This window comes from Somniosus microcephalus, chromosome 26 (genome assembly GCF_052327205.1).
Source record: "Somniosus microcephalus isolate GS21.2 chromosome 26, FLI_Smic_1.0, whole genome shotgun sequence".
Lineage (NCBI taxonomy): Eukaryota > Metazoa > Chordata > Chondrichthyes > Squaliformes > Somniosidae > Somniosus > Somniosus microcephalus.
The window spans coordinates 325172-345014 of NC_141012.1; the positions used below are offsets into that span (position 1 = coordinate 325172).

At 50.8% G+C, this 19843-nt stretch overlaps 1 protein-coding gene across 1 annotated transcript in view; it reads left to right on the forward strand.

Annotated features, from left to right (window-relative positions):
- The window catches only part of LOC147100180 (glutamate receptor ionotropic, kainate 4-like), a 336084-nt gene that overhangs the window by 120688 nt on the left and 195553 nt on the right, over positions 1 to 19843 (forward strand). Inside the window, exon 6 of the mRNA XM_085967594.1 lies at positions 9071 to 9235. Within this exon, the coding sequence (XP_085823720.1) occupies positions 9071 to 9235 (165 nt within the window). The remainder of the gene's footprint in view (positions 1 to 9070; positions 9236 to 19843) is intronic.

Here is a 19843-nt window from a genome sequence, read left to right on the forward strand (position 1 = left end):
CCACCTCCACTCCTCACTCCTCACTCTCCACTCCTCCCACACTCCTCCCACTCCACCACCTCACACTCCACCCCCACTCCCCACTCCACCACCACCACTCCACCCACCCCACCACCCCACACCCACACCCCCACCACCCACACCTCCACTCCTCCCACACCACCACCCCTCCACCTCCACTCCTCCACTCCTCCACACCCCACTCCTCCACTCCACCCACACCTCCACTCCTCCACTCCTCCACTCCTCCACTCCCACTCCACCACTCCTCCACTCTCCCACTCACCACTCCTCCACTCCACACCTCCACTCTCCCACACCTCCACTCCACACCTCCACACTCCACCACTCCACCACTCCACTCCACTCCACCACTCTCCACTCCTCCACTCCTCCACTCTCCACCACTCCTCACACTCCTCCACCTCACACTCCCCACTCCTCCACTCCTCCACTCCTCCACTCTCCACTCCTCCACTCCCCACTCCTCACTCCTCCACTCCCCCACTCCTCCACTCCACCCCCACTCCTCCACTCCTCCACTCTCCCACTCCTCCACTCTCCCACACCTCCACTCCTCCACTCCTCCACCCTCCCACTCCTCCACTCTCCCACTCCTCCACTCTCCCACTCCTCCACTCTCCACTCCTCCACTCTCCCACTCCTCCACTCTCCCACTCCTCCACTCTCACACTCCTCCACTCTCACACTCCCCACTCCTCCACTCTCCCACACCTCCACTCCTCCACTCCTCCACCCTCCCACTCCTCCACTCTCCCACTCCTCCACTCTCCCACTCCTCCACTCTCCCACTCCTCCACTCTCACACTCCTCCACTCTCACACTCCCCCACTCCTCCACTCTCCCACTCCTCCACTCCTCCACTCCTCCACTCTCCCCCTCCACCTCTCCTCCACTCATCCACTCCTTCACTGATTCACTCCTCCACTCTCCCATTCCTCCACTCCTTCACTCCTTCACTCCTCCACTCCTCCACTCTCCCACTCCTCCACTCCTCCACTCTCCCACTCCTCCACTGCCCCACTCCTCCACTCTCCCACTCCTCCACTCCTCCACTCTCCCGCTCCTCCTCTCTCCCACTCCTCCACGCTCTCACATCTCCACTCCTCCACTCCCCCACTCCTCCACTCCTCCACTCCTCCACTCCTCCACTCTCCCACTCCCCCAATCCTCCACTCCTCCACTCCTCCACTCCTCCACTCTCCCACTCCTCCACTCCTCCACTCTCCCGCTCCTCCACTCTTCCGCTCCTCCACTCAATTCAATTCAATTCAAATTCAATTCAAATCGCTTTATTGGCATGATAAGGTACATCTTATGTTGCCAACGCATCGAAAAACATTTATGGTAGAACACATAAACGCAGATCTATTCATACAGTGTATAAACAGATATATCCCTGAGTGTATAAATATACATTCGTATAATTTGTACATACTCTTTTCTTAGGTTTACTGGTTGTCCCTCTGTTTATGGCAAGCTGTAACATAGTGTGCCGCTAAGGTTACACAGTTTCTCTGTTCCCCTAGTAGGTATGGGAGTTTTTGGTCGTCATTCAAATTTCTGAATTCAGGGCATATTTTTGAGAATTTTTGGTAAAAATTCTCCCTGATGCCCTGATATTTTCCACAAGCTGTGAGGAAGTGCATCCCTGTCTCCACCACTCCCTGACTGCAGTGAGAGCATATCCTGTCCGCTCTTGGCAGCCGGGTCTGCCTGTGTCTGCCTTTTTCGATCGCCAGGCTATGTTCGCTAACTCCTCCACTCTCTCACTTCTCCACTCTCCCGTTCCTCCACTCCTCCACTCTCCCACTCCTCCACGCTCCCACACCTCCACTCCTCCACTCCTCCACTACCCCACTCCCCCACTCCTCCACTCCTCCACTCCTCCACTGCCCCAATCCTCCACTCCTCCACTCCTCCACTTCTCCACTCTCCCACTCCTCCACTCCTCCACTCTCCCCTTCCTCCACTCCTCCACTCTCCCACTCTCCCACTCTCCCACTCCTCCGCTCTCCCACTCTCCCACTCTCCCACTCTCCCTCTCTCCCTCTCTCCCACTCCTCCACTCCTCCACTCCTCCACTCTCCCCTTCCTCCACTCCTCCACTCCTCCACTCTCCCACTCCACCACCCTCCCACACCTCCGCTCTCCCACTCCTCCACTCCGCCACTCCTCCGCTCTCCCACTCTCCCACTCCTCCACTCCTCCACTCCTCCACTCTCCCCTTCCTCCACTCCTCCACTCCTCCACTCTCCCACACCTCTGCTCTCCCACTCCTCCACTCCGCCACTCCTCCGCTCTCCCACTCTCCCACTCCTCCACTCTCCCACTCCTCCACTCTCCCACTCCTCCACTCCGCCACTCCTCCACTCTCCCACTCCTCCACTCTCCCACTCCTCCACTCTCCCACTCCTCCACTCTCCCACTCCTCCACTCTCCCACTCCTCCACTCCGCCACTCCTCCACTCTCCCACTCCTCCACTCTCCCACTCCCCCACTCTCCCACTCCTCCACTCTCCCACTCCTCCACTCTCCCACTCCTCCACTCTCCCACTCCTCCACTCCGCCATTCCTCCACTCTCCCACACCTCCGCTCTCCCACTCCCCCACTCTCCCACACCTCCACTCTCCCACTCCTCCACTCTCCCACTCCTCCACTCTCCCACTCCTCCACTCTCCCACTCCTCCACTCTCCCACTCCTCCACTCTCCCACTCCTCCACTCTCCCACTCCTCCACTCTCCCACACCTCCGCTCTCCCACTCCCCCACTCTCCCACACCTCCACTCTCCCACTCCCCCACTCTCCCACACCTCCACTCTCCCACTCCCCCACTCTCCCACACCTCCACTCTCCCACTCCCCCACTCTCCCACACCTCCACTCTCCCACTCCCCCACTCTCCCACTCCTCCACTCTCCCACTCCTCCACTCTCCCACTCCTCCACTCTCCCACTCCTCCACTCTCCCACACCTCCACTCTCCCACTCCCCCACTCCCCCACTCTTGTAAACCTCGATCAAATCATCACTTAACCATCTAATTTCCAGGGAATATACCCCTAGTTTGAGTAATCTCTCCTCGTAATTTAACCCCTGGAGTCCAGGTATCATTCTGGTAATCCTACGCTGCACTCGCTCCAAAGCCAATATGTCCTTCCTAAGATGTGGTGCCCACAGCTCTTCACAGTACTCCAGGTGCTCCTTCCAGGGATTTGTATAGTTGCAGCATAACTTCTACCCACTTGTATTCTAGTCCATATAAATAAAATCCATAGACATTCACCTGTTCACTGCTTTAGTCACCTCTTCAAAAAATTCAATCGAATTTGTCAGGCATGACCTACCCTTTACAAATCCATGCTGGCTCTCTCTGATCAGCTGAATGTTTTCAAGGTGTTCAGTCACTCTATCCTTAATTGTAGACTTTAGTAATTAGTAGTGGGTGTGGTAGCATAGTGATTATGTTACTGGACGAGTAATCCAGAGGCCTGGACTAATGGTCCAGAGACGTGATTTCAAATCTCCACCATGGCAGCTGTGAAATTTAAATAAATCTGGAATAAAAAGCTAGTGTCTGTAATGATGACCATGTAACTACTGGATTGTTGTAAAAACCCATCTGGTTCACTAATGTCCATCTGGCAGCACGGTGGCATAGTGGTTAGCACTGTTGCCTCACAGCGCCAGGGACCCGGGTTCAAATCCGGCCTCGGGCGACTGTCTGTGTGGAGTTTGCACATTCTCCCCGTGTTTGCGTGGGTTTCCTCCGGGTGCTCCGGTTTCCTCCCACAGTCCAAAGATGTGCGGGTTAGGTTGATTGGCTATGATAAAATTGACCCTTAGTGTTAGGGGGATTAAATACGTGGGGTTATGGGGATAGGGTGGGATATGTAGGGGTTACGGGGATCGGGTGGGATATGTGTCGGTGCAGGCTCGATGGGCCAAAATGGCCTCTATCTGCACTGTGGGGTTTCTGTGATTCTGTGAATGTCCTTTAGAGAAGGAAATCTGCTGTCCTTACTTGGTCTGGCCTATATGTGACTCTTGACCCCCAGCATTGTGGTTGAATCTTAACTGCCCTCGGCCTTTCAAGAAGGTGGCTCACCACCACCTTCTCAAGGGCAATTAGGGATGGGCAATAAATACTGGCCTTGCTAGTAACAACCCATGAACGAATAAAAAAAAATTCCTGACAACAGATGTTTGGCTAACTGGCCTATAATTCCCTGGTTTCCCTCTTTCACATTTTTTAAATAGTGGAGGGACATGTGCAATTTTCCAATCTTAAGTAATGTTTCCTGAATCGAGAGTGCCTTTAACATAGTAAAACATCCCAAGGTGCGTCAGAGGAGCACAATAGAACATAAGAAATAGGAGCAGGAGTCGGCCATTCAGCCCTTCAAGCCTGCTCCTCCATTCAGTAGGATCATGGCTGATCTTCTACCTCATCTCCACTTTCCTGCACTATCCCCATATCCCTTGATTCCCTTAATATCCAAAAAGCTATCGATCTCTGTCTTGAATATACTCAATGACTGAGCCTCCACAGCCCTCTGGGGTAGAGAATTCCAAAGATTCACCACCCTCTGAGTGAAGAAATTTCTCTTCATCTCAGTCCTAAATTCCCCTTATTCTGAGACTGTGACCCCTGGTTCTAGACTCACCAGCCAGGGGAAACGTCCTTCCTGCATCTACCCTGTCAAGCCCTGTAAGAACTTTGTATGTTTCAATGAGATCACCTCTCACTCTTCTGAACTCTAGAGAATATAGGCCTAGTCTACTCAATCTCTCCTCATAGGGCAATACCCCATCCCAGGAATCAGTCTGGTGAACCTTTGTTGCACTCCCTCTATGGCAAGTATATCCTTCCTTAGGTAAGGAGACCAAAACTGTACACAATACTCCAGGTGTGGTGTCACCAGGGCCCTATGATGTAATAAAACTCACTACACACTTGGTTTGAGCATAAAGCAAGGCTTTAATCAACTTGTTTCAGAACATGGAGGTCTAGTTGTACTTCACTAGCTCCTTGTCTTACAAAATGTCCCTGGAAAGCTGGGGCCAACGCCCGAGTATTTATACTCCTTGGACGGTGCCACCAGCTGGCCGTCCAGTGTTATTTCATAGATAGTTTCTCGACGATGAGATTTATGACACCCTATATGGCTGCATTAAGACACCTTTACTATTGCACTCAAATCCTCTTGTAATAAAGGCCAGCATACCATTTTATTTCTTAATTACTTGCTGTACCTGCAGGTTAACTTTTAGTGATTCATGTACAAAGACACCCAGGTCTACTCTGAACACCAACATTTCCCAATCTCTCACCATTTAAAAAATATGCTGCTTTTCTATTTTTCTTACCAAAGTGGATAACTTCACATTTCTCCACATTATATTCCATTTGCCATGTTCTTGCCCACTCACTTAGCCTGTCTATATCCCCCTGAAGCCTCCTTGCATCCTCCTCACAACTTACATTCCCACCCAGCTTTGTATCATCAGCAAACTTGGATATATTACATTTGTTCCCCTCATCCAAATCATTGATGTAGATTGTGAATAGCTGGGGCCCAAGCACTGATCCTTGCGGTACCCCACTAGTTACAGCCTGCCAACCCGAAAATGACCCGTTTATTCCTACTCTCTGTTTTCAGTCCGTTAACCAATCCTCAATCCATGCTAGTATATTACCCCCAATCCCATGAGCCCTAATTTTGTTTAATAACCTCTTGTGTGGCACCTTATCGAATGCCTTCTGAAAATCCAAATACACCACATCCACTGGTTCCCTCTTATCTATTCTGTTAGTTACAACCTCAAAAAACTCTAACAGGTTCGTCAAACACAATTTCCCTTTCATAAATCCGTGTTGACTCTGCCCAATCCTATTATTATTTTCTAAGTGCCCTGTTACCACATCCTTAATAATAGATTCTAGCATTTTCCCTGCTACTGATGTCAGACAAGTCTGCAGTTCCCTGTTTGCTCTCTCCCTCCTTTCTTAAATAGTAGGGTTACATTTGCTACCTTCCAATCCGTGGGAAACATTCTAGATTCAGTGGAATTTTGGAAGATGACAACCATTGCATGCATTCCCTATAGCCACCTCTTTCAAAACTCTAGGATGTAGGTCATCGGGTCCAGGGGATTTATTGGCTTTCAGTCCCATTCATTTCTCCAGTACTATTTTTATTACTAATACTAATTTCTTTCAGTTCCTCATTCTCACTAGACCCTTGGTTCTCCACTAATTCTGGGAGGTTTTATGCATCTTCTTCCATGAAGACAGACACAAAGGGTTGGATTTTACTTACCGAGACGAGTTGGGGGTGGGACTGCTGCCTTCCGGGTTCTAGTCCCGCCCCCAGCAATGTCTGATGAACAGACACTATTTTGCCCTGATTGGCCTTGTTAAGCCCGCCCTGCAGGCTTGCTGGACAATTAAAGGAAAGCCGGTGTCAGATGATGACGCTTCATCTGCCGGTTTTCTTAAAGGCATATGCACCACACTTGTTTCACAGATGATTTGACAGTGTTTGACAGCATTGAGTTGCCGTCAAACACTGACAATCACTTTACAAAGGTGAGCCCTTGTACACAGGCTCTCCTATTACTCTCTCCTTAGGATAAAACAGATGGAAGCTGCAGCTGAGATTGCAGAAGCCATCTGTCACTTCCCCCAATGAGATGAGGCTACACAAACACTTCACACCTTGTCACCTGCTGAAACATCTAACCACGTTAAAAATGACTTTCCCAACATTTCCTTACCTCTGATACTAACCATTGTCCCATTGCATCCTTCACACCACTTCTACAGCTGCCATCCAAACACCAATATAACAACAGACCCACAGCATGCCTTACTTACCCTGGCAGGGTGCCCCAGCATCGGGAAGCCCGCAGCAGCAGTTGAAAAATTGGGGAAAACCTCTTAACTGCCTGCTAACTATCTGTTAACAGGCAGTTAAGTGGCTATAATCCTCTTCCCGCCGCTAGGAGTCGAGTCTCTGCGCAAATCGGGGATCCGACTCCCGGGAAGATTGGTTGGAGGCGGGTTGGGAGCTGGTTTGGGATCTGCTCCCATTTATTTTGACTTTCCCAGCAGTCCCACCACCAAACTCGCCTCCTCCGGGCTGGTAAAATTCAGCCCAAAGTTTTTGTTTAATTTCACTGCCATTTCCTTATTCCCCATTATAATTTCTCCTGTCTCAGCCTGTTCGGGACCCACGTTTACTTTCGCTAATCTTTTCCTTTTTACATACCTATAGAAGCTTTTACAGTCTGTTTTTTTGCCTCTCACTAGCTTACTCTCATATTCTACTTTCCTTTTTTTTAAATCAATTTCTTGGTCCTCCTTTGCTGAATTCTAACATCCTCCCAATCCTCAGGCTTACTACTCTTTTTGGCAACATTATAAGCCTCTTCCTTTGATCTAATAATATCTTTAACTTCTCTTGTTAGCCACAGCTGGACCACTTCCTGTGGGGGTTTTGTGCCTTAAAGGAATGTATATTTGTTGTAAATTATGTATTAATTCTTTAAATGCTAGCCATTGCTTGTCTACCGTCATACTTTTTAATGTAGTTTCCCAATCTACCCTAGCCAACTCGCCCCTCATACCTACATAGTTTGCTTTGTTTAGATTTAAAACTCTAGTTTCGGATTTTACTAAATCACTTTCAAACTGAATATAAAATTCTATCATATTATGGTCACTCTTCCCTAAAGGCCCCTTTACTACAAGGTTATTAATGAACCCTTTCTCATTGCACAATACTAGATCTAAAATAGCCTGTTCCCTAGTTGGTTCCTCAACTGATCTAGAAAACTATCTTGCATACATTCCATGAATTCGTCCTCCACACTATTACTGCAAATTTATTTGGTTTGTCCAGTCTATATGTAGATTAAAGTCCCCCATGATCACTGTATTACCCTTGTTAGATGCGCCTCTAATTTCCTGATTTATACTCTGCCTTACATTACAACTACTGTTTGGGGCCTATAAACAACTCCCACCAATGTTTTCTGCCCCTTGCTGTTTTTTGGCTCCACCCAAACTGATTCTACTTCTTGATTTTCGGAGCTAAGATCCTTTCTCTCTACTGCCTTTATCCCATCCTTTATTATCAGGGCTACCCCTCCTCCTTTTCCATTTTGCCTATCTCTTCTATAAGTTAAGTATCCTAGAATATTTAGTTCCCAACCTTGGTCACTTTGCAAGACAAAAATTGACACCAAGCCAAAGAAGGAGACATTGGCCCCGATATTTAGGGGGTGGTGGAGAGGGTGCGGGATAGAGTGGGGGAAACCCAGCGGGGCCGGGGACATGAAGTTCCTGCCAAATTCAATGGCAGGACCTCATTATAATTCTTTTTCTATGTTTCCTACCTAGCAGGATGGAAAAACCAGCGGCAGGAGGCCACAGCTTGGGCCCACGGGGATGGTACCCGGCAATTGGGAGGGGAGCAGGCTGCAGATTGGGACAGTGGCTGGAAAGAGGCTGTGATTGGTAGTGGGGAGGCCGAAGGCTTCCTTGAGGGGCTGGGGGGAAGCACTCCTGCTCCTCCTGGCCCACACAGGGTGCTATAAAAGGCGCTTACTTTCTGGAGCTTCCCTTTCGCTGCCGGACTTCCTGAGACTCGGGAAGCCTGTGTGGCAGCTCTTAAATTTAAATCAGGCTCCTAAATGAACTGTGAGAGCCTAATTTAAATATGTTAATGAAGTGCCCCGCCTCTCCAAGACCGAACGCTCGCATGCCTTGTTAACCACCGCTGTAAAAATGGCAGCAGGCACGTGCGCGTCGGGTTGGGGCTGCGTTTCACGTTTTTTAGAGTCTATCCCCCCCACTATCACCACCTTATGTGTTTAGTTCAGATTTTAATTAAATCAATGTAGGAAATTGCAAAACAATAAAAACTATGGGGCCTCTCAAACTGTGTATAATCCGGCAGAATGATTGAGGACTAAATCTTTAGCTGCTCGCCACTGGATGGAAAGATAATCATTGATCAATTACTGAATTTGTGTTTTGCAGCTGCAATTCTAGATGATCCAATGGAGTGCAGCAGAGGTGAAAGACTTGCCATTAGTCTTGCAAAAAACCATATCAACCGCATGGTGGAACCATCTGAAAAGGCAAGGCTAGATGTTGACCTGTTTGAGCTGCTGCGGGACAGTGAATATGAAACGGCAGAAACTAGTAGGTACCTGAGCAAGTCTGTCCCTTGTCTCACTTCAGCAGAAAGCAGGGTGGATTTTAACCCGGAGCGGGTTTCGGGTGGGGTGAGTGTGAAACACATTGACCGGCCTAAATTTTAGAGTATTTTAAGTCCCAGGCCTCATTTAAATGCTAGCGGTCCACTTCCAGCAACAACAGGTGAGAAAAGGGCAGAGAGCAGCTGTCGGCAGTGGAGGATTGAGTGGTTCATGGCCAGCACAGGAGTGACGAGGAGGGGGAGAGTCTCAGGGGAGAGAAAGGGCGGTGAGGGGAGTCTGGGGCAGGGGAGGTCATGACTTTCCCTGGGAGCCTCCTGCTTTTCCGAGCTCCACAAAGGGAATTTTCACACTTACCTGGAGGGCCTCCATCCTTCGCAGCAGCTGCCGGCCTGCTGCAGTCTGGAGGAAAAAGTGCGACTTCCCAGTTATGCTTCAGGCTCCCACCTGACTCTGACATCAACTTGATCTGCCGCCAAAACCAATGGTGTTAAAACTGAAGTAGACGGGAATGGAGCAGGAAATGGAAAGAAAGAAAGACTCGCATTTATAATAATAGAGCCTCTCCATTCACCTGCTCGTTCTCGCCCAGTGGGGAAAGTTAAAACTCCCCCTAGGATTCATCTGATGCCTCTAAGTGACAAAGGCATCACTTCATCTCACTAGTATCTGCACAAAAGCTGATGATGCCTATACACCAGGCTATGCATGGCTAGTCAGGCAGCATCTGTGGAGAGAGAAACAGCGTTAACGTTTCAGGTCATTCCTGATAAAAGATCAGCGACCTGAAACGTTAACTCTGTTTCTCTCTCCACAGATGCTGCCTGACTTGCTGAGTGTTTCCAGCACTGTCTGTTTTTATTTCAGATTTCCAGCACCTGCAGTATTTTGCTTTTGTATGTATGGCCAGTGCATTTTCTAGTGTCAACTTCTGGGGGGAAAAATTTGGTTGGTTAGCACCTCCCGTTTGCGCCTCCGGGGGGTGCTAACTGGGCACGAATGACTTACCGCCCGGGTGCCGTGATTTTAGCGCCGCTCGCGAAATTGACCTGCACCCAGGAGATCGTGACATCATCAAAACGCGCATCGTCCTGGTAGCACCCCGGATCGGAAATTGATTCTCGCCCCCTGCCTCAGCGCCTGGCGCTGGGAACGACGAGTAGAGGGAGACGGTTTGCAATCGGCTGGCAGTTGGGGGAGCGCTATTTAAAGGCGTGCACTTCCTGCTTTTTCCTGTCGGCAAAAGATTCTGCATATGCAGGTTGAGAGGGAGAGAGAGGCTTCTGGAGACATTTAATGCTGTTCTACAAGGAGTTTTGTTCCTCAGCAAGACTTTTCATGTTCCCATTTCTGTCAGCTTTATTACTACCACATTTAGAAGATTAAATGGGGGCTGTACTAGCACGGGGCCTCGCCCTCCAGCTTCACCGTCGGAGGCAGCGGAGGCGCAGAGAGAGAGTGGAAAACGTGGTAAGAGGGAGGAGGGCCAACAGGGCTCTGCACAGGAGACCTTGCCCTCCCAGGGTATTCGGGAACAATTCTCATATATCCATCTGTCCGAGGAGCAGTGTTTTAGAAGGCTCCACTTCAGCAAGGAGGTGGTCACAGATCTCTGCCACCTCCTGTAGCCAGAGCTCCAGCCTCAGCTCAGGACCAGGACGTTTCTGTCGGTGGCAGTGAAGGTGACAGTTACTCTCATAGAAACATAGAAGATAGGAGCAGGAGTAGGCCATTCGGCCCCTCGAGCCCACTCCGCCATTTAATGAGATCATGGCTGATCATCAAAATTCAGTACCCTGTCCCTGCTTTCTCCCCATATCCCTTGATCCCTTTAGTCTCAAGATATATATCCAACGCCTTCTTGAATATATTTAATGAATTGGCATCAACTGCCTTCTGTGGCAGAGAATTCCACAGGTTCACCACTCTCTGGGTGAAGAAATTCCTCCTCATCTCAGTCCTAAATGGCTTACCCCTTATCATTAGACTGTGACCCCTGGTTCTGGACTCCCCCGCCATTGGGAACATCCTTCCTGCATCTAGTCTGTCTAGCCCTGTTAGAATTTTATAAGGTTCAATGAGATCCCCTCTCATTCTTCTAAACTCTAGCGAATATAAGCCTAATCGACCCAATCTCTCCTCATAAGTCATTCCTGCCATCCCAGGTATCAGTCTGGTGAATCTTCGCTGCACTCTCGCCATGGCAAGAACATCCTTCCTCAGATAAATGTAAGAAGTCACACAAGGCGCAGTTTCTCCGCTCCGGGGAAGTACTGGATGATGAAGGGTGCTCTGTTGGTTGTGTCCCGTGTTGCTCCACTTCTCCAGCTTCCAGCTTCCACCCTAACCACGTTAAAGAAGCCATCCCCTGTGGACAAGCCCTGCGAATACACAGGATCTGTTCAGACGAGGAGGAACGCGATGGATACCTAACAGACGCTGAAAGACACCCTCGTAAGAACGGGATATAACACTCGACTCGTCGATCGACAGTTCTGACGGGCCACAGCGAAAAATCGCATAGACCTCCTCAGAAGACAAACACGGGACACAACCAACAGAGTACCCTTCGTCATCCAGTACTTCCCCGGAGCGGAGAAACTACGCCATGTTCTTCGCAGCCTTCAACATGTCATCGATGACGACGAACACCTCGCTAAGGCCATCCCCACGCCTCCACTACTTGCCTTCAAACAGCCGCCTAACCTCAAACAGACCATCGTTCGCAGCAAATTACCCAGCTTTCAGGAGAACAGCGACCACGACACTACACAACCCTGCCACGGCAACCTCTGCAAGACATGCCAGATCATCAACACAGATACCATCGTCACACGTGAGGACACCACCCACCAAGTACATGGTACATACTCATGTGACTCGGCCAACGTTGTCTACCTCATACGTTGCAGGAAAGGATGCCCCGGAGCATGGTACATCGGCGAGACCATGCAGACACTGCAACAACGGATGAACGGACACCGCGCAACAATCGCCAGGCAGGAGTGTTCCCTCCCAGTCGGGGAACACTTCAGCAGTCAAGCACATTCAGCCTCCGATCTTCGGGTAAGCATTCTCCAAGACGGCCTTCGAGACACATGACAACGCAAAATCATAGAGCAGAAACTGATAGCCAAGTTCCGCACTCATGAGGATGGCCTCAACCGGGATCTTGGGTTCATGTCACGCTACATGTAAATCCACCTGACGTAGGGTCATCCAGACTCGAGTCGTCGTTGGCTTGATCTCTCTACACAGATGCGGCCGGACCTACTGTGATTTCCAGCAAAGAAAATGTTTTTTGTCTGTTTTTTGTTTTTCATACAGACCCCAGCATCTGCAACATTTTACCCCTTGTGATCCCACCTCATTGTTCTTTGATGTAATGTTTTCCTGACTGACCTGTTTGGACACCATTCACACCTTTGATTGCTGTGATTATCTCTCTGCCGAGGTGTGATAAATGGCAGTTAGAAAGATTACCTGTAATCCTCTGGCATTATTCTCTGACTATATTATCTGTGTCTATAGGCATCTCTCCACTTCACCTGATGAAGGAGCAGCGCTCCGAAAGCTTGTGATTTCAAATAAAACTGTTGGACTATAACCTGGTGTTGTGTGACTTCTTACACTTGTCCACCCCAGTCCAACACCGGCATCTCCACACCATTCCTCAGATAAGGCGACCAAAATTGCACACAATACTCACGGTGTGATCTCACCAAAGCCCTGTAATACTGCAGCAAGACTTCCTTGCTTCTGTAGTCAAATCCTCTCGCTATGAAGGCCAACATACCATTTGCCTTCTTAACCGCCTGCTGCACCTGCATGGTTACCTTCAGTGACTGGTGCACAGGGACACCCAGGTCTCGTTGCACTTCCCCTTTTCCCAATCTATTGCCGTTCAGATAATAATCTGTCTTCCTGTTTTTGCCACCGAAGTGGATAACCTTGCATTTATCCACATTATACTGCATTTGCCATGCATCTGCCCAATCATCCAGCCTGTCCAAATCATACTGGAGTTTCTCCGCATCCTCCTCAAGGCACACATGCCCACCCAGCTTTGTGTTGTCTGCAAACTTGGAGATATTACATCTAGTTCCCTCGTCTAGATCATTCATATATATTGTGAATAGCTGAGGTCCTAGCACCGATCCCTGCGGTACCCCACCAGTCACTGCCTGCCACTCGGAAAAAGACCCATTTATTCCAACTCTTTGTTTCCTGTCTGCCAACCAGTTCTCTATCCAAGATAGTACCTTACCCCCAATCCCATGTGCTTTAACTTTACACACTAATCTCTTATGCGGGACCTTATCGAAAGCCTTCTGAAAGTCCAAATACACCACATTCACTGGTTCTCCCTTATCTATTCTACCAGTTACATCCTCAAAAAATTCCAGTAGATTAGTCAAGCATGATTTACCTTTTGTAAATCCATGTTGACTTTGTCCGATCCTGTCACTGTTTTCCAAGTGCGCTGCTATTACATCTTTTATAATGGACTCTTGTAGGAATGTCTAGTTCCTATCCAAAGACTGAGGTCCACTCAGGCTCTCAAACAAAACGAAGTTTAATGGAAACTAACAGGTTTAAACAAGTAACTGCAGGAGAACATCGAGTGTAGGTCTATTCAGTTCGGAGGCTCCACAAGGACTGCTGGCTGGTCCCGTGGTTGATGTTATGACATCATCACGTTCTTCCCACCAGTGGGGGATCACGTGATGTACGGCGTGACGTCATCGCGTTTACCCATGCTGTTAAAGTAATCACGCTCTGTACAAGTAAACAGTAGAAATAAAGATACAGACTCAGGCTGTAGCTAACATGTTGTTAAAGGGAATTATATACAAACGATCTGAGTCCTTTAGTGGCTCCGCCACATGCGCCCCCCAGAATTGTCTTTAACAGCAAAAGTGAGACGGCGAGGAGGCCTGACAAGCCTGTCCGAGCAGCTTCTGTAACCCTGAAGTGGAAGCTGATGGACGGTGGTCGAGCTGGCGGGCGGTTGTGGTGGATCTGGCACAACGACTGTGGGCAGTCGGCCCCGTTTTGGCGGTTGAGCGATTTCGACTGTGCGGTCCAGGTCTAAGTGTGCCGGCTTCAGCCGGTCAACTGATATGTGGTCCGGTTTACCTCCGATATCGACCGAAAAGGTTTTGTCTCCCGGCTCTATGACGCGGAAGGGACCAGTGTAAGGAGGCTTGAGCGGGTCCCAGTGAGCGTCGTGGCGGATAAACACGTACTCGGCGCTTTTCAGCTCAGTTGGGACATGGGAGCTCTGTAAGCCGTGATGCGACGTAGGCACTGGAGCGAAACATCTGGCCACTTCCTGGTGGCTGACGAGTTGCTGGGATGTGGACCATGGCTCTGTTGGAGACGGGAGGAAATCCCCTGGTACTCGTAGTGGCTGGCCATGTACGAGTTCTGCCGAGGACGATTGTAAATCTTCTTTGGGCACCGTACGAAGACCCAAAAGGACCCAGGGAAGTCTGTCCACCCATCCTGCGCCATGAAGACTGGCCCGCAGAGCGGCTTTGAGCGACCTGTAGAATCACTCGCACAGGCCGTTCACCTGTGGATGATAGGTGGTGGTGCGATGTAGTTTGGTGCCGAGCCCCTGAGCCACAGCGTTCCAGAGCTCAGAGGAGAACTGCGGTCCACGATCGGAAGAAATGTCCACCGGTACCCCGAAATGAGCAACCCAAGAGGAGATGAAAGCTCTGGCCACGTCTGCCGAAGTGGTGGAAACCAAAGGAACTGCCTCTGGCCATCTAGTGCTGCGGTCTACCATTGTGAGGATGTGTGTAAAACCTTGAGAAGGTGGAAGCGGCCCCACGAGGTCCACATTCACGTGGTCGAATTGACGCTCCGGAACAGCGAAAGTGGCCAATGGAGCTTTTACATGACGCTGTACCTTGGCCTTTTGGCAGACCACGCAGGTGTTGGCCCAGTCGCGGACATCCAGGTGCATACCCCTCCAGACAAATTTTGACGACATCAGCCTTTGCGAGGCCTTCATGCCAGGGTGTGACAACCCGTGTATGGCGTCGAACACTTTTCGGCGCCAGGCGACTGGAACGATAGGGCGGGGAGCTCCCATGGAGACATCGCAAAGTAGCGTGGTGCCTGCGGCATGGAATTTGATGTTGGCCGCTTGGAAGCTGGAGGGTCTGGTCCTGTATACTTGGACCTCCGGGTCCGAGGCTTGATCTGCAGCCATGAGGGCATAGTCGATTCCGAGTTGGACTGCGTGCACAGTCGCGCGGGAGAGGCAATCCGCCACCAGGTTGTCTTTGCCGGACAAATGCTGAATGTCCGTGGTGAATTCTGAAATGAACGTCAGGTGACATTGTTGCCGAGCTGACCACGGTTTGGCGGTCTTGGCCATAGCGTACGTTAGTGGTTTGTGGTCCACATAAGCCGTGAACGACGTCCCTCTAGTAAGAACCGGAAATGGCGGATGGCTAGAAAAAGGGCCAGCAACTCCCGGTCGAAAGTGCTGTACTTTCTTTCGTTTCGCCGTAGTTGACGGCTGAAAAACGCCAGCGGTTGCCATGTCCCATTCACCCACTGTTCCTGCACTGCGCCGATTGCGTAGTCCGACGCGTCGGTGGTAAGGGTGATGGTGGCACCTGGAAGCGGGTGCGCCAGCATGGCTGCGTTGGTCAAGGCGCCTTTGGTGTCGACGAACGCCCGGTCCATCTCGGCCGTCCAGCTGATCGGCTCCTTACTGGACTTGGCCTTGAGGGCCTCGTACAAGGGCTGCATAAGCAGAGCCGCCTTAGGGACAAGCCGGTGATAAAAATTGACCATCCCGAGGAACTACTGTAGGGCCTTGACAGTCTGCGGGCGCGGGAAAGATGTAACCGCCTCGACCTTCATCTGTAAGGGAATTGCGCCGTCTGATGTGATGCGGTGGCCCAAGAAATCAATCCGCTGCAGACTGAACTGGCACTTGGCCGGGTTGATAATCAAAATGTGTTGACTGAGGCATGTGAAGAGGGTGCGCAAATGGCAGAAGTGCTCCTCTTTGCTAGGGCTGGCGATGAGGATGTCGTCGAGGTAGACGAAGAGGAATTTTAGGTCCCGAAGCACAGAGTCCATCAAGCGCTGGAAAGCCTGTGCAGCGTTCTTCAAGCCAAACGGCACCCACAGAAATTCGAACAGGCCGAATGGGGTGATGACTGCGGTCTTCGGGACGTCTTGCGGGTGCACGGGGGCCTGGTGGTAACCACAGACGAGGTCGACTTTTGAAAAAAAGGTATTTCCCGCCAAATGGGCCAAGAAATCTTGGGTATGCGGGATCGGGTACCGATCAGGAGTAGTGGCGTCATTCAGGCATCGGTAGTCGCCGCATGGCCGCCATCCACCGCCGGGTTTCGGAACAATGTGGAGAGGCGAAGACCAGGGACTATTCGACCAGCGAATAATCCCCAGCCGCTCCATCATGTCGAACTCTGCTTTCGCAGCCGCGAGCTTGCCGGGTTCGAGTCGTCGGGCCCGTGTGTAAACCGGGGGGCTGGTGGTGGTGATGTGATGTTCTACACCATGTTTAGTAGCCGAGGAGGAGAAACTGGGCCTGGTCAGATCTGGGAACTCTCCGAGGAGCCGAGTGAAGTCGTCTGGAGGTGGGAATGCACAGAAGACAGTACGCGGCACAACGTTACCGCGGTGGCACGGGATGGAGTGGAACGTGGCCGCATTGATCAACCGGCGGTGCCTGACATCGACCAGGAGGCCGTTGGCGCACAAAAAATCCACCCCAAGGATGGCCTGCGTGACTTTGGCCGTGATGAATTCCCAGTGGAAACGCTGGCCGCCGAAACACACCTGGACCCGCCGCCTTCCGAAGGTCCGAACGGCCGCGCCATTAACCGCCGCGAGGGCGGGGCTGTGGCCCCCAGCTAGTATATCGAGATTTGACGCAGGTAGGATGCTATTCTGCGCCCCGGTGTCGCAAAGGAAACATCGACCAGATAGGGAGTTGGTGATGAAGAGAAGCTTCCCTGAACCTCCAATGGCCATTGCAGCCGCGGGGCGCTCGTTAGACCCGGTCCTCTTTCGCCAGGGTGGCTGCAGATGGTTTTTTTTGTGGGAAAAACTGCAGGGAGAGCGGCAGCATCTTGCTTTTGCGCCAAAACGGGTGTGGTAAAAGCACAACCCCGCTGATTGAGGAGCTGGAGCAGTGTCTGTGGGGGATGGGCGCCTCGTGACTGCGCAGTGCTGTTGTGTCACCGCGAAAATCTTGTCCGCTTCAGCAGCAAGCTCCGCGCAGTCTGTGACTTCGGACCTGGCTAGGGCAGCCTGAACTTGCTCCGGGAGTAGGCTGAGGAATAGCTCCCTGAAGAGGAAGCATTCCGGCTCGGACCCAAGGAGCGTGAGCATCTGGCTCATGAGCTCAGACGGCTTGGAGTCCCCGAGGCCGGGCATAGCGAGCAGCCGGCGGGCGCGCTCCGACTTCGTGAGCCCAAAGATCTGCAGCAACCGCGCCTTTAAGGTGTCATACCTGCGATCAGTAGGCGGACTACCGAGTAGGCTGACGATCCGCGAGGCTGTGGCGCTGTCGAGGGCGGAGACCACGTAATAATAATGGGTCTGATCTGCATCGATGTCCCTGATGGCGAACTGGACTTCAGCCTTGATGAACCACGCGGCTGGTTGTTGCTCCCAGAACTGCGGTAGCTTCAAGGTAACGGCGTTTGTTTCCATGTTGATTATCTTCTGCGAAAACCATTCGCAAAAGTCGGGATCACCAATGTAGGAATGTCTAGTTCCTATCCAAAGACTGAAGTCCACTCAGGCGCTCAAACAAAATGAAGTTTAATGGAAACTAACAGGTTTAAACAAGTAACTGCAGGAGAACATCGAGTGTAGGTCTATTCAGTTCCGGAGGCTCCATGAGGACTGCTGGCTGGTCCCGTGGTTGACGTCATGACATCATCACATTCTTCCCGCCAGTGGGGGATCACGTGATGTACAGCGTGACGTCATCGCGTTTACCCGCACTGTTAAAGTAATCACGCTCTGTACAAGTAAACAGTATAAATAAAGATATAGACTCAGGCTGTAGCTAACATGTTGTTGAAGGAAATTATATACAAACGATCTGAGTCCTTTAGTGGCTCCACCACACTCTAGCATTTTCCCCACTACCGATGTCAGGCTTACCGGTCTATAATTCCCCGTTTTCTCTCTACCACCCTTCTTAAATAGTGGGGTTACAATTTCTACACCAGCGGCTCCTTCCAGGCTTCAACAGGGGATATTGTGAACATCTCCCAGTTCGCTGTCCATTGTTACATCCGGAAGGTCACAAATGCTCTCTACAATAAGAGAAGGGAGTACATCTCATTCCCCATGACCTGAGACAAACAGCGTGAATGCGCATGTGGCTTTGCTAGGATAGCGGGCTTCCCCATGGTTCAGGGCGCCATTGACTGCATGCACGTGGCATTTCAGGCACCTCATGAAAATGCAGAAGTTTTCCGCAACCGCAAAAGCTTCCACTCACTGAACATCCAGTTGGTTTGCGATCACAGACAGTGCATCTTCGTTGTCAATGCCCACTATCCTGGCAGCAGCCATGATGCATTCATCCTGTGCCAGACTGGTGTCCCAGGCCTGTTCCAACCACCGCATCAACCTCATGGCTGGCTCCTCGGTGACAACGGTTATCCACTTTTCACCTGGCTGATGACACTGCTCCGTAACCCCAACACTCCTGCTGAGCTCGCATACAATGAGAGCCGTAGCACCACTAGGAACCTCATTGAACCTACGATCGGCGTGCTGAAGCAACGGTTCCAGTAGCTTGACCACTCTGGAGGAGCCCTGTAGTACTCCCCTGATCGAGTCTCCGTTTTCATTGTTGTGTGCTGCATGCTTCACAACCTCGTAATTCTGAGGACCCAGCCATTGCCACCAGGGATTGGTGCACCACCTCAGAAGGAGGAGGAGGGAGAGGAGGAGGAGGAGGCGGAGGAGGAGGGTGAAGAGGAGGATGAGCAACAGCACCGTGGGAGGGAGGCGTTCAATGTTGCTTCTGCAAGGGCCATTCGTGAATGCCTCATAAGACACCACTTCTGATGAATGACAGGGAAGATGGCTTTTGGGATCAACAAACATATCATTACAGCTATCCTGCAGCCCCTATTACCGAGCAAAGCTCCAATGAGTAACATGAGGAAATTTGTAACGATTCAATAAAAATATATATTTTTCTGACCAACTGTGTCTTATTAAGCACAACCAATAACAAACAAACGCAACAATTCATTAACAAACAAAACTGGTTCTTACCACATCGAAATAAGTCTAAACAGAGTGAACAATATATTTACATACACATCCAACTTTGGTACAAACAGTCACCCCATATGTTAGGAAAATTTTAGTTATTCGCACTTCCAGAATGATCTTCCTCCCTTTCGCACTTCCCCCCTCCCAACCCTACTGCCCCTCGGTAATGTGGCCCCAGTGGCTGCAGCAAGGCTGGTGGAAGGCTGCTGAATCTTGGATCCAGAGACTGCAGATGGCCCGGCTGCAGACTGCACCAACTCTGCATGGGCGGCAGCAGTCTGGGCTGGCT